The following is a 14,628-nucleotide window of genomic DNA, read 5'->3' on the forward strand; positions in this document are numbered from 1 at the left end:
ATATATATATATATATATATATATACATGTACACTGTAAGTAGTGAGTCAGTCTGATTCGTCTAATGTTTGCAGACACTAGCTTTTTTGATGAGTAAGGCCATTTCACTTGTATGATGGTGGCCAGGTGGTATGCACGGAGGAAACCAGAGTGCCCAGAGAAAGCCATCAATCTCTGGCAAGGTAGTGTCACACTTGTACACTTGTCACCCACAGATATCCAATCCATGCCTTCCCTTTTATTATAGTAAAGGAGTTGAGAAATACACTGTGTGTGTGTGTGTTAAGAAGTTATTACAGGATTATAGGGAGCAGTGAAATGCCCCAAACTGATGCATGAAATATGTCTGGATGTGGTGTTTAATTTTTCCTGTATTGAGAAGACACATAACTGTGATGGTTAACATATACTCCTGTGATACAATCATACCTTACTCTGTGACCTTCCAAGGAAGACACCAGTAACATGTATACCTTAAGAACATTAAAATATTAATTGACGTAACAGAAGCCTATAACATCTCCACTGGACACCTATCACCTGTTTTTGACTGGCGTGTAGCAGATGAATCATGAATGAGTGTCTGGGGACAGACTGTTGTTGGCTGACCTAAAGGCTCGTCCCCTGACTGATCACGGATGATGGTGTGGATGTCACCAAAGCTGATAAAGGCAGACCAGGGTTGAGGGCATGCACTGTCTGAGTGGTCTCCCAACTCATCACTCACTTATACAGTCATTCACATCTACAAATCGCTTTTCAGGTTTCTGTGGTTTAGAACACTGATTACTTACTGGGGTAAAATCTGAAGTGCTTCAGCTCTTTGGTTTCAACCTTCTGTTTTTGTCATGTGTTTGTTTTCTTGTCCCAGAAACTCTACCTAGGTGTCTGAGAGTTTAGTATATATAGTAAGTAACAGTTATGCTAGAAGACTTAAATAAATCTTAAGCCCAGTTGGAATTATCACCAGACAAGAAGAATGAAGATATGAAGTATAAATATTCCTGCATTTAAGATGTTTTGAATATGCTTAAACAAACTTAGATGGACAATATAAACAAGCATGTTCTAGCCAAGGTCATTATCTTACAAGACAAAAAGCCTTGCAACTGTCATCCAGAAACACGCATTTGGCCAGCCATATGTCAGTATTGTTTGAACAATAAAGACCATTATATTCTTCTTGCTGACTGCCTTATCATATCGAGTGATCAATAGTGAGTTTATTAAGCAGAGTTAGTATTCTACTCCATGTACACTGTGAACTAGCTTTGAATCAACTTTAAAGGTCTTGCTCATATGTTTTCTTCAGGGTACTGCTGAGCAATCCTATACATTCAGTGGCACATCCATACATTCTGTTACACACCTATATGTATTTATTCAGCTGCTGTAACTTGCTAAGCCCTATAGCCCTTGGTCCTAATTTGTAATTGGGCCATATAAATGTGGGCATGATTTAATGAGCTAATCATAAGGTACATATCTGTGTATATCATGTATTTTTTTCTAGCCAAATGCTTTAGAATTTGGGGCGATCTTGCGTAGTGAAGAGAATTAAGTCAGCTCAGATGTTAACGCTAGCTGATGGAGGTTTTGAAAACCTCTTGTGAATACATTCAAAATAAATAGTTTTCTATTGAAGTTTTGTGATTTTGAATGGAAACAGATGTTCAAATGTTGTACTTGGCATCTGATTTAAAGTTTATTTCAATAACAACTGCCTGTGAATGAAGTCTAACATTGTGTACCATGTTTTTACTGTGGGGAAAGTGAATATAATCGACATCTTTGCAGGGAAAGTAAAATCAGAGGGCTGACGAGTTGTTTCTGGGATTTCTCCCACAGCAGAATATGTTTTCCATTTTTTTTTATTCGTGCAGTATGAAGTACTTGTTCCACAATTTACAGTATAAAAAAATGACCTTGATATGTCACATCGGTTCATAATCCCATTACGCTGCCATATAACTGCCACAAAATATTACAGAATGTTTAAATATCAGATTGCACCATTGTTTGTGTAGTACAAATACATTAATAATGTCCAAATGTCTGGAAGATATTGAACTAGTGTAAAAAGGCAGGTATGGTGAGTTTTTCCAGCCTGCAAGAACACCATATGACATTATGCTCCTGGTGCTTATCCACCAGGCTCAGTGTGATTGTTGGAGTTCGCTTTCTTCAAGTCTATATACGGGTCTTCCCGTGGGAACTTTTTCGCATTTTACAATGATAAACAGGGCTAGGATCATGTTGGAGGTCAGATATTGATTCTATTCTGTTCCTGTACATATTCCATCATAATGGTCTCCTTTGTCTTTTTTTTATTATGTGGCTATGCTCAGTTGAATTTTGATTGGTAGTAAGTGATTGATAGTAAATGAAATAATCAAGGCACCTTAAAAATAAACACGTATAGCCATAATTAAATCCTACGTTCTACACAGGGAATGACGGCCAGGAGGGAGACATGTATTTTCCCAAGCTACTTATGAGTTTTTTCAACCTTTTGTGTTGTGTGTCTTGTGTTTGGAAATGCTATCAAAATGCCTTCTGTTGTTGTTGATCATGAGCAGTTTCCTATTAACTGGATCTGTGTTTCTCCAGCCTTCTGTGAGGTATACCCTGCAGGAACTCAAGCCTCTATTGTGTGTGTCTCTGTACAGTACCCTATTGAGAGACTATATTGGTATTAGCCTAAGGGTGGTGGATGTTGTTGTGAGGCGTGCTGACCAGTGAGTGGACAGGTCAGCTTGGTGCTTGACCACAAAGCAACACACTGATATCTGTTTGTTATCGGAAGTGTTTCACTGCCCCAGCCATTCTCTGGCTTAATTTCCTGCATTGGAGCGAACGTGTGCAGGGATTAATTTATCAGGAATGAAACAGACGTAAATTGTCCCCCGTCCTTCCAAATTCTCAGGCCTTTTCAATAAATCAGGTGCTCCCTGATCTGGCCAACAGACAGCCTCTCGACCCCCGAGGCTGGAAATCAGTGTCTGTATTGCAGTGTCCAGTTAAGAAGGACTTTTATCAGACTTTATCTTGGAAGTGAGAAAATGGCACATTCCGCCGATAAAGGACACTTTACGCTTTTGTCAGCTCACTCAGGTCAAACAAGGGTCCACTTGAGGGAGTGAAAGGAGTTGGGCTAGGCAAGGTGAAAGGTTAAATCTACCTTATTGTTAACTCTCCCCCCCCCCTCCCCCAAGTGCTGGACAACCTTACAAATAAAGCCATAACTCTCCAGTATGTTCCCTGCCCACCCAAAAGATTTATCTCCCTGTTTGGTCCATTTTTCATACCATTTAATGGCCTCTATCAGGCTTGATGGGAAAACATAGCAGCTGAGATGGTCAAAATTAACATGTTCTTTTCTAATGAGGTAAATTGCATTAAACCATTAGCAATAAATGCCATGTGGCATTCATCAGTTAATGTGTTGATGTGTGTATGTAATTGAATATTGGCTTAATAGAGACAGGCAGTCACTGCCACTTAAGGTGGAGAGAAGAATGTGTAACTCACATTGGCCAGGGAAAATGTGAGCGGAATTGTAGCCACATGTACAGTGGAGAATGTGGCCACATGTACATTGGAGAATGTTCCCACATGTACATTGGAGAATATGGCCACATGTACAGTGTAGAATGTTCCCACATGTACAGTGGAGAATGTGGCCACATGTACATTGGAGAATGTTCTCACATGTACAGTGGAGAATGTGGCCACATGTACATTGGAGAATATGACCATATGTACAGTGGAAAATGTGGCCACAAGTACATTGGAGGATGTGGCCACATGTACATTGGAGAATGTGGCCACATGTATGGTGGAGAATATGGCATATGTACAGTGGAGAATGTGGCCACATGTACAGTGGAGAATGTGGCCACAAGTACAGTGGAGAATGTGGCCACATGTACATTGGAGAATGTGGCCACGTGTACAGTGGAGAATGTTCTCACATGTACAGTGGAGAATGTGGCCACATGTACAAGGGAGAATGTTCCCACATGTACATTGGAGAACATGGCCACATGTACAGTGGAGAATGTGGCCACATGTACATTGGAGAATGTGGCCACATGTACATTGGAGAATATGACCATATGTACAGTGAAGAATGTGGCCACAAGTACAGTGGAGAATGTTCCCACATGTACATTGGAGAATGTGGCCACATGTACAGTGGAGAATGTTCCCACATGTACAGTGGAAAATGTGGCCACAAGTACAGTGGAGGATGTGGCCACATGTACATTGGAGAATGTGGCCACATGTACGGTGGAGAATATGGCATATGTACAGTGGAGAATGTTCTCATGTACAGAGGAAAATGTGGCCACAAGTACAGTGGAGAATGTGGCCACATGTACATTGGAGAATGTGGCCACGTGTACAGTGGAGAATGTTCTCACATGTACAGTGGAGAATGTGGCCACATGTACAGTGGAGAATGTTCCCACATGTACATTGGAGAACATGGCCACATGTACAGTGGAGAATGTGGCCACATGTACAGTGGAGGATGTGGCCACATGTACATTGGAGAATGTGGCCACATGTACAGTGGAGAATGTGGCCACAAGTATAGTGGAGAATGTGGCCACATGTACAGTGGAGAATGTGGCCACATGTACAATGGAAAATGTGGCCACATGTACAGTGGAGGATGTGGCCACATGTACATTGGAGAATGTGGCCACATGTACAGTGGAGAATGTTCCCATATGTACATTGGAGAATGTGGCCACTTGTACAGTGGAGAATGTTCCCACATGTACATTGGAGAACATGGCCACATGTACAGTGGAGAATGTGGCTACATGTACAGTGGAGGATGTAGCCACATGTACATTGGAGAACATGGCCACATGTACAGTGGAGAATGTGGCCACAAGTATAGTGGAGAATGTGGCCACATGTACAGTGGAGAACATGGCCACATGTACAGTGGAGAACATGGCCACATGTACAGTGGATAATGTGACCACATGTACATTGGAGAATATGGCCACATGTGCAGTGGAGAATGTGGCCACTTGTACAGTGGAGAATGTAGCCACATGTACAGTGGAGAATATTGCTGCATACACATTGGAGAATATGGCCATATGTACACTGGAGAATGTTCCCACATGTACAGTGGGGAATGTGGCCGGACATCATTTGATTGTTTATTGTCATTATCAGTCAGTGTGAACCAACAATTAAATGTTATAAACAATATTTATTTTCCAGTCTTCATTTAACCAAAATGATCTAGGTTCCTGTAATTATAGGTGTTTCTTTAGGAGCAGGGGTATATTGTTACACTGTTTTCTTATGGTGAGTAAATATTAATATCATTTAAAAAAACATTAAACCTGTAGATGTAAATAGTTATATATGGAACTGTTTCTCTTGGACTAATTGATGAAGTGACTGGTTGAGATTTTGACCTCAGAAATACTTTAAAGGGAGTAACATAAGTTCATTCTTTATAATGGTTTGGTTTGCCACAAGTTTGATTTAGCTTTTTGATTTCTAAGGCTTAACCCTATTGAGTATGTGAAACCATGTTAGTACCACCCATCTGGTGCCAAGGAACCACCAGATATAACATTGTTAGTTATTTATTTATTTATTCGTGTTTTACGCCGTACTCAAAGAATATTTCACTTATACGCAGCGGCCATTATTATGGTGGGAGAAAACCGGGCAGAGCCCGGGGGAAACTCACGACCATCCGCAGGTTGTTGGCAAACCTTCCAACTTATGGCCGGAGAGGAAGCCAGCATGAGCTGGACTTGAACTCATGTGACTGCATTGGTGAGAGGCCTCTGGGTCATTACGCTGTGCTAGCACGCTAACCAACTGAGCCAGAGGTCCCTATAACATTGTTAAGGTTTGCCTCTCCAGTAAAGCTGGAATTCCCAGATTTTGGATCCTGCACCCAATCTTGAAATGTTCAGGTTACCATCTGTGAGTTTTTCAATAATTGTCTCTAGATTCTTGGATGACTTTTTTGTTTTGCTGTTGGGTTATGCTATGTATTCTCACCAGAAAAATTAGTACCAACACTTGAGATAAAATCAAGGTAAGAGGCTAGTATTTCTGTCAAGATAACTGCAGGGCTTGCCCACCAATCAGATGATTCTCTTAGCTCGCATAGTTGGTGAAAAAAAAGGAGTGGTTTACATTACAGTGCCAAGTTCTTTTATTTACATCTCACTTTGTAAACACTGGTGTCTCTTTAGCTGAGAGTCAAGTTCTTCAAAAGAGAGAGCAAAGAGCAGTCTAGGTGGCAGAACGTTGTCAAGCCGTTCATTCAGCAGTTATCACTTGCAAAAACGGTAATTTCCTTTTTCTTCTGCAACCCATGTTTCCTCAAGCAATTTCACATTATTTTTTTTGCTTTGGCACATCTCCTTATAGTGCAGCCAGCAAAGATCTGCAAAAATTAAGCAGTGTTGTAGAAGACTAACACAATTCATCTCCAGCTGGAGGTGCCTTGCCTTGTTTTGTCAGCGCCTTTCGTGTTTGCAAGAGGTCACAAGTGTTTGATTACTTTAACTAAATCGATAACTGTTCAAGATGTTTCTGAAGAAGATGATGGTATTTTCTCCGTTTTCTATTTAACACACAGTTACCACTTTATATGTGATTTGGGATATCTGAAAGCTATATCATCAACCTCAAACCCAATATTGACCTTAGCAATATTTGAGAAAATGGATTGTAGATTCAGCCATGTATGAAAGAAAAGAATGATCATGGGTGCATAGAAATAGGGAAGTAAATTTGCATGTTTGTGTTACTATCTCATGGCTCCATTTCCAAGTAGAAGAAAGAGAAATGAATATTGTGGAGTTAAATAAAATGAGGTAAATGACATCTGTATGGTGGTGCGATCATGCAGTGGAAATAACAACATCCAAAATGAAAATCATAAAATAATAAGGTTAGGTAGAAAATATAAACAAAAAAAAAAAATGCACACATTTAAATATTTTTTTAAATACATTAGAGTTATGTAGAAAACAGACAGTTGTGATATGTGGAGCTGTGTAGAAAAACAAAGCTGTGTCTCCCTGATATCACCACTGTGTACCAACAGATGCCATGGCATCACTAAATTTCCATCTAAATACATGTAGAAAAATAAGTAAAGCATGTACTTATTTTACCATCCTTTGTGACATTCACCATCCTTTGTGATTATCGAGAGTTTGCAGCATGCTGTTATGTTGAGTGGCATATGTTAGAAGTTGATCATTACAAGAACAAACCTATAGTTTTTATCGAAAACAAACTTGTTTTTCAGCAATATGGCGGTGTCAGTGCTAATGCCTTTGTCACGCAATTATAACAGTCTTACAGAAGAATTTATGTGTATATTACACTTATGTGAAGTATAAGATCACTCCAAGAAGAAGAATTTACACAAAACTGAAAACAAGCGCAAATAAGTACAACTTTTGTGACATGCTTTTTGACAAAATAAAAATGAAATGCTTAAAGAAAAGTTGAACTTATGGTGACATTTCAAATGTTTTAATGAATTTCAATAATCCAACAACATTGGAGCACTTTGATGTGAAGGGATAGGTTTCGATTTTACTTGATACAGCTGTAGCTATGTCCTAGCTGTTTTGTCGTCTAGTTCTTTAATATGCCTTAGATACTGGAGACTGTTAAATAAGACCATGTCAAGAGTGTCCCTTGTCTAAGAGGCATTTCACCACTACGATTTACACCTGATACTTTCAGGTTACTGCTCAGATAGCTTCATGCATAGCCTGTTCAAACTGAAATTATTTGTGACTTTGAAAACGGACAGGAATCTGTCACTCATTTTAATGGTGGTGTGGTATTGTTAGGCTTCCGATAGTGTAAACTCTTGATGGGCCGGTAAGTATTTAAATGGAAGAGCATGTGAATAGGAGGTGAGAGTTTTTTGAGAGAGTGTGTGTGTAGTAGCAGGATGTCCATGGACTTCCAGATCGAGTAGTTCACAGTACATTGTCCAGTGGTCAGTACTAAAGAGGTTAGGAGCCGCCGTCATGCACTTCAGACGATTCTTGCCTAATTATCTTCAGTTAATGGAAGTAATGTGCTTATAATGCAGGCTTTCTGAATGTTGCTCTCCGGAGTGAGTTATCATATGTGATTATGTCTGAATGCTACAGCGACCATATTACGGCCAGATCATGGTGTGACATGCTGCTATGTTTAAGCATTTACATGAACAGTTAGAATAAAACCGTGAGGTAAATTGACAGAAGGCTGTATTTCTACAGTTGTGTGTGACCAATTCCCAATTATCACTCTGTCATCTCTGCTCTGGTTTTACTGTCAATGCTGTAAGTCTTTATAATAATGATAATAATATAAGATGCAAACAGATGCTTTGATTCCAAATTATGTACAGTTATGTTGATAAGTGAGGCACTATACATTGATTGTGACTTGATTTACCTGTAGATGGCTGTTTACAATTTTGCCAGTAATTAACGTTGTTCTCTCCACCTCACTGTACTCTCGCATTCATGGAGTAAACAGCATTTCGTGTATTTCTAAGTGCAGTAGATTCTGCTGTTGGCATTGGTTGAGAGAAGTTACGCCCAGAGGGGGGTAATTGTTCATAGCACACTCTTCTCATGTTATCAAGCCAAACGAAGCTGTGCAAGTCACAATAACTTCGACAAGATTCTGCAAGCTGTCAATGTCATTAAAAGCCAGGGAAATATTTTGTAGAGTGCTTGCAATTTAGTACGTGAAGGAAAAGTGTCGTGTTTTGCCAGGAGACCCAATTGTCTAGACATCAGACTGAAAATTCTCTCGAATAGCCCCGCATGTCCAGCAGCATAAAACTTACATTTATAACTTTGCAACCGATCTTAAATTCACTCCTGAGACGTAAATTAAATAATAACTTTGTGACTTGCAACGGCTACAGAGAGAGCCGATGCTGTCTGGATGCTCATGTACATGTAACTTCACCATCAGTTGAATGTCCACTGTCACAAAGCCAGAACTAAAATAGAACACAACAATTGCATTACATTTATTCTTTGCAGAAAGTGAACTGTCGACCATCTTTCTATGAGTTAGCCTATGTTTGGCACCTGATGCTATGACCTAATTTTCTACAGTCAATTCCAGTTTATTTGTTTTTTTTTTTTCACATTTCAGACTCTTATATCGACATCATGCCAGTATTTACCAAGAGTGGACAAAATTTTTGACAGGCTGTTAGCAGCCTACTCTATTACTTGTGCTAATTAAACACTAATTGGTTAAAGAAAAGTTTACTGTTCGACATGAAAGGAGTTTATACACATATAACATTCTGTGAAATGTCTCAAATACTGTTTTGTTTCATGGTAATATCCCTATGGTGCGCGTTTTACAATCATATATCTGTGAAATATCGCCATACCCTGTGTGCTAGTTTCAAAAGTTTAAAGTAGGTTTTACTGAAATCAGTATCTTTTGCATTACATTTCATACATTGCAGACGCTCTGGTTATATGCTATAGCATTATTTCTTTAATTTTTAGTTGTGTGATATTTTTTACTGGAAATCAGGATAAAATTCAGTAACTTATAATATATGTAGAGAGAAATTAAATACTCATTATTTAGATGTGTATGCCTACATGTATGTTAAGATGAGTTAACCTTTCTCTTAGTGTGTATGTACTTTTTAACTGCTCTAATAATCACACTTTATTTTACCTTTATTATATACAGTGAACATGTGGTGAGATTAGTTTTTTTAATTTGACAGGCGGTTTCACATAACCAGCAAATTCAGAAGTTCCAAAATCCTGTTAAGCTGAGGTATGGAACTGCCAGCGGTAAGCCAGCTGGTTTACAGCAGAGATTAGAGAGTCTTCTGGCAGCTGTTGAAGGAGTTAATGTGCTAAGCCCATAAGCTAACCCCATTTGTGTCCAAAGACTGGCTTATCTCCTTACACTATAGCTGCAGCCACCCAGCCAGCTTTATTAACTGTGTTTGCTTTATGTCTGATGTGACCCTCAGACAGACCCTATTCATGCTTATGATGTTTGACATGTTTTGATTTCCTTTCTTCCATAAGATGGCTGAGGTAGTGAGAGTTAAATAGCCCTTTGGACAACACCCATATTATGACATGTACATGTGTATGTATGCCTAGCTCTGCTGGGGCACTGGTGTTAACCTTTGTGTAAAGCCTACAATGATCTATACAGGGAATGTTGGTAATTGGTGTAATTCTTCAGCCTTCCTGCATGTTTGCAAGGCGTTTATTCAACCACATTCTGAAGGCTTTATTCTGTGCAGAGTGATAAAAGTATACTTTTTTGGAAACCCTGAAACTGTCCAATGCAATCAAGGTAGTTTTGTCTCCGAAATCCAATTAAAAATATTCATAAATTGCACTGAATGTTGATCTTTCATATGCGAAAAGGTTGAGGAAGTATGGTTATGCGTGTGCTGTGTATTACATAGATAAGTTTTATAGATATGGCCTTATGTGGTCTGGATACATGATGGGGATTCTTTGTGATGAAATAGATAGGTATATGTGATATAAACTCTTCAAAAATAGGTTGGATTTGATTTGTATCAAATGTATAATTGTGCTATGCGTATGTTCATATATGTATGTCTGTGCTCTGCCAGTAGGTGAGCAATATAAATTTACGTTAATTGGGACTAATTGAAGTTTATTAGATACTTTTCTTTATGAGGATAAGGAATATTACTCTCTAATTCTTGTCACTTGCAGTACTGCCCTATCCTAACGATACTGTACACATATCATTCATATCAGAAGCGGATCATACTGCCATGATGGACGGCATATACATGGACGTTGGCACCATCCTGATCGGATCTTACACGGATCTTGATCGGTTTTTAACTGTAGTCTTGTTTAGGCCGTTTTACTTTTACATGCTATAAACATGACATGATGTATCTTCAGTTTACTAACCTGGTAAGACAGATGTGGTGACAGTGAATAGTCATTGTAGTGAATAGTATATCATTCGCCTAACTCTCAATTAATTCAAGCCATTAAAAAGGTAAGCTAGCAATGCATGACTTCGGAGTTTTGCTTTCCTCTTCTCGATTAGGGTTTATTAGTGTCAGTGAAAATGTAAAATCGTAACCGCATTCCGGACAACTGTTGATCATGTAAGTTCTTGCAAAAAGCTATACTTTTTCGTATAAATTAGCCATCCATGGTGCCTAAATTGTCATGTGTATATGTTCTCCTATCACTATACACTATATTTAGTACTTAAATGGACCTTCCTCAGAAAATTTTGCACTGAAGAGAAATTGGGTGTTGTACATATACATTATGGTTTTGCATTTACCAAATAATTGCCAAAACAGTCAAAATGCCTGCGTATTATCATCATTATGTGTAAATTAGTAACCATGCCGGGAACTAGACGTGAGTGTTTTTTTTTTCAGAGAGAACGAACAAGGATGGTGTTGAACAAGGCAGCATTTGTTATAAGTTAGATGAGTTTATATTTTTATGTTCGTGTATATCATAGAACCCTATGTGGATGGTCGGATCGTATGCCCATCAGACACCCTATGTGGATGGTCGGATCGTATGCCCATCAGACACCCTATGTGGATGGTCGGATCGTATGCCCATCAGACACCCTATGTGGATGGTCGGATCGTATGCCCATCAGACACCCTATGTGGATGGTCAGATCGCATGCCCATCAGACACCCTGTGTGGATGGTCGGATCGCATGCCCATCAGACACCCTATGTGGATGGTCGGATCGTATGCCCATCAGACACACATTCTACGCCCATCATATGCGGATGGTACACCGATCGTGGCTGTATGATCAGCTGATATAACATCCTTCCTGCACGGATGTTCCGACACACATCCGTGCCAGAAGTACATAGGATTGGGCAGTACTGTACAAGTTTATCTATTTAGTTATTTAAGCCATGCTCATTCATACATCTTCAAAGTTTTATACCTCAGTATTTTACACATTCCTCACATGCGTACTCTCTGGATAGCTTATTGCAGTCTGCCTGAGCTTTATGTATAAAAGCATTTTCAAAAAAAAATGGCTTAATTTATGCAAAGTTGATCAAAGTCATGCGATCTTAGTCATGGTTAGCAACAAATGTATAGTGTCACAGGTTTGTCGGTACAGTAATACGCTAGCTTTCTCTGTGCATGTGTCTATAATGCGTGTGAAGTTTAGTAGAAACAATGAATTCCTGTTGAAGAGGGTTAGAGGGATACTGTCCACATTTCAGGTCGCTGCTTTGCACGCGCAGACAAATCTTGTTTTATTCCAGTCTTTAGTGCTGTTATTACACATGAAACCTGGCTATAATATAAAGCATATAGTCATATGACATGCTCTTGCATGCATGTGTGTAATGTGGATCTGCTTTTCATTGAATACAAGTGATATCACACAAGTACAGTTTCTCCTGGTTCAGGTACGGAAATAGGAAATGCAGCATGTCAAATTTTTTTTTTTTTTTAAGGAAAAGACATTTTTGAAAACTGGATATGAAAAAGTGTAAATTTAACACGTACATGCATGCAAGCCATAATTTTTAATGATTTTTGTGCCAAATGAATACATATGTGTTCTATTTATGCTGAGGCTTAATAAAGCAAAGTAACTTTAAGCATCTGTATATACCCTTATGTGGTGGAAAACAAAATCAAACTGTGTGGCTGATATCTTTTGAATTGATGCTGGTGGATTTAGTTTTTGTAAAGTTCTTGTACTGTGTAAGAATTTGTTTCATTCCACATGCATATAAAACTACTAATTCTCTGTCTTGGATGGTTGTGATTGTAATAACTGCTAGCTTTTGTGAGGGTTTGGAGAAGGGTACAATGTAAGGAATGTATAAGCATGGCTGTTTAGGAGAGCCAGGAGGGTTGCCTTGTCTTCTGTCCGTGTCGTTACACTAATGGTAACCAGTTGAGAAAAGGTCGAATATTGGCTATTTTAGGGTGGCTGTTACGTATTCCAAGTCTCGGGAGTGGAGATTGAATTAGCTGTTCGTCTGTGCCCACCACCCCCACCCCCTCCATCCCCCTTCCCTCTTCTCCGAAAGGCCATTGTGAAGTGATGAACACAACATAAGGACTAACAGACAACAGATAGAACTGAACACCAATCATTTGCTTTGAAATGTTTGTCGAAGAGAGATGGCTTCATGTTGGACATGAAGAACACAGTCTGTGGCAGGTGAAAGAGTGACATATTAACTGACTTCTAATGAACTGATATCTGATTGACTGATCAATTTATGGATAAGTTAGGTTAAGTTTCTTTTCGGCTGTTACCTGTACTACCGATCTTGATGGAGAAGAAACAAAATTATGGGTTATAGCTCTTCTCTTCCTCCTGTCCTATTTCCAGGTGAATAATTCTATTGGTTGTATCTTTGGAATCCGTGTAGTCATCGATTGGGGTACCTTTCCCTATTGTAACTTGGGTCTAAGCTGTGTAGTGTACTATTCTTTACTGTGATACTGTCTTTACTTTACTCTATCCTTTTGCTGTGATAGTTTTGAGGCATACTGGTAACATATTTCTCATGAGTGAGTGAGTGAGTGAGTGCGTGCTTGGGGTTTAACGTCGTACTCAACAATTTTTCAGTCATATGACGACGAAGGAATCCTTAGGGTGCATGTATGTGTAATGTGCCTCCTTGCTGCAGGACGGATTTCCATCGCTCTTTTATTTAGTGCTGCTTCACTGAGACGACCGAAGGCAAGTAAGCCGCCCCCGCCCGAGCCATTATACTGATACGGGTCAACCAGTCGTTGCACTATCCCCTTCATGCTGAACGCCAAGCTTTAAAGTTTTAGGTGTGACTCGATCAGGGATTGATCCTGGATCTACCGGTCCCGAAGCGGACTATTTCTCATGAGAGTAGTGGTCAATGGAGCTTGGACCAAAATTGCTATTGTGCGGCCTCATTTTGCACTCATAGCTTTAGGTTGAGAAAAGGGCAGTTGAGAGCTGTTACAATTTGCACTGAAATCTAAAACATGTATAAACCATGTTTGTAGATATGCAAATGTATTCTCTATAGTATATGTGCTGTTGTTGTTGTTTTCCAGACGCAACACCTGGTTCCAGGAACTCGGAGACAGTCATCACAAAGAGGTACATTGGGGCTCCATCTTACTTGGGCAGTCTTGAGGTATGTTATCGTTTGTATTACTTTTCCATATCAAAATGTGCTCCTCCTGTGCTGCAATATTGCTGAAGTGTCATTAAACCATTATCATTTTTCTATTCATTCGGTAATATTTGACTAACGGACAACTTTCAGATTTGCATTCCGGGGCCCCGGTGGCCGAGCTACATGTACTTAAGATGCTAGCTCAGCACTTATGACCTAGGAGCCTCTCATCTAATGTGGATGGTCGTAGGTTTCGCATGGGCTCTGCCTGGTTGCCTCTTCCCATGATGACGGCCGCCGTCGTGTTACTGATGATCAAATAAATCAAATTTGCATTTACAAGAGCATTGTATGCACAAGAACAGATATGCTGTGCATACAGGTGTACCACATTGATTCTGGACTGTTACTTATTTAAGTCATGTAACGTAAGC

The 14,628-nt window shown here is 39.5% G+C and overlaps 1 protein-coding gene across 1 annotated transcript in view; it reads left to right on the forward strand.

Annotated features, from left to right (window-relative positions):
• LOC135479715 (uncharacterized) overlaps nt 1-14,628 on the forward strand; it is a 204,841-nt gene that overhangs the window by 140,512 nt on the left and 49,701 nt on the right. The window contains exon 4 of the mRNA XM_064759618.1: nt 14,130-14,212. Within this exon, the coding sequence (XP_064615688.1) occupies nt 14,130-14,212 (83 nt within the window). The remainder of the gene's footprint in view (nt 1-14,129; nt 14,213-14,628) is intronic.

Source organism: Liolophura sinensis, chromosome 12 (genome assembly GCF_032854445.1).
Source record: "Liolophura sinensis isolate JHLJ2023 chromosome 12, CUHK_Ljap_v2, whole genome shotgun sequence".
In the NCBI taxonomy this organism is placed as follows: domain Eukaryota; kingdom Metazoa; phylum Mollusca; class Polyplacophora; order Chitonida; family Chitonidae; genus Liolophura; species Liolophura sinensis.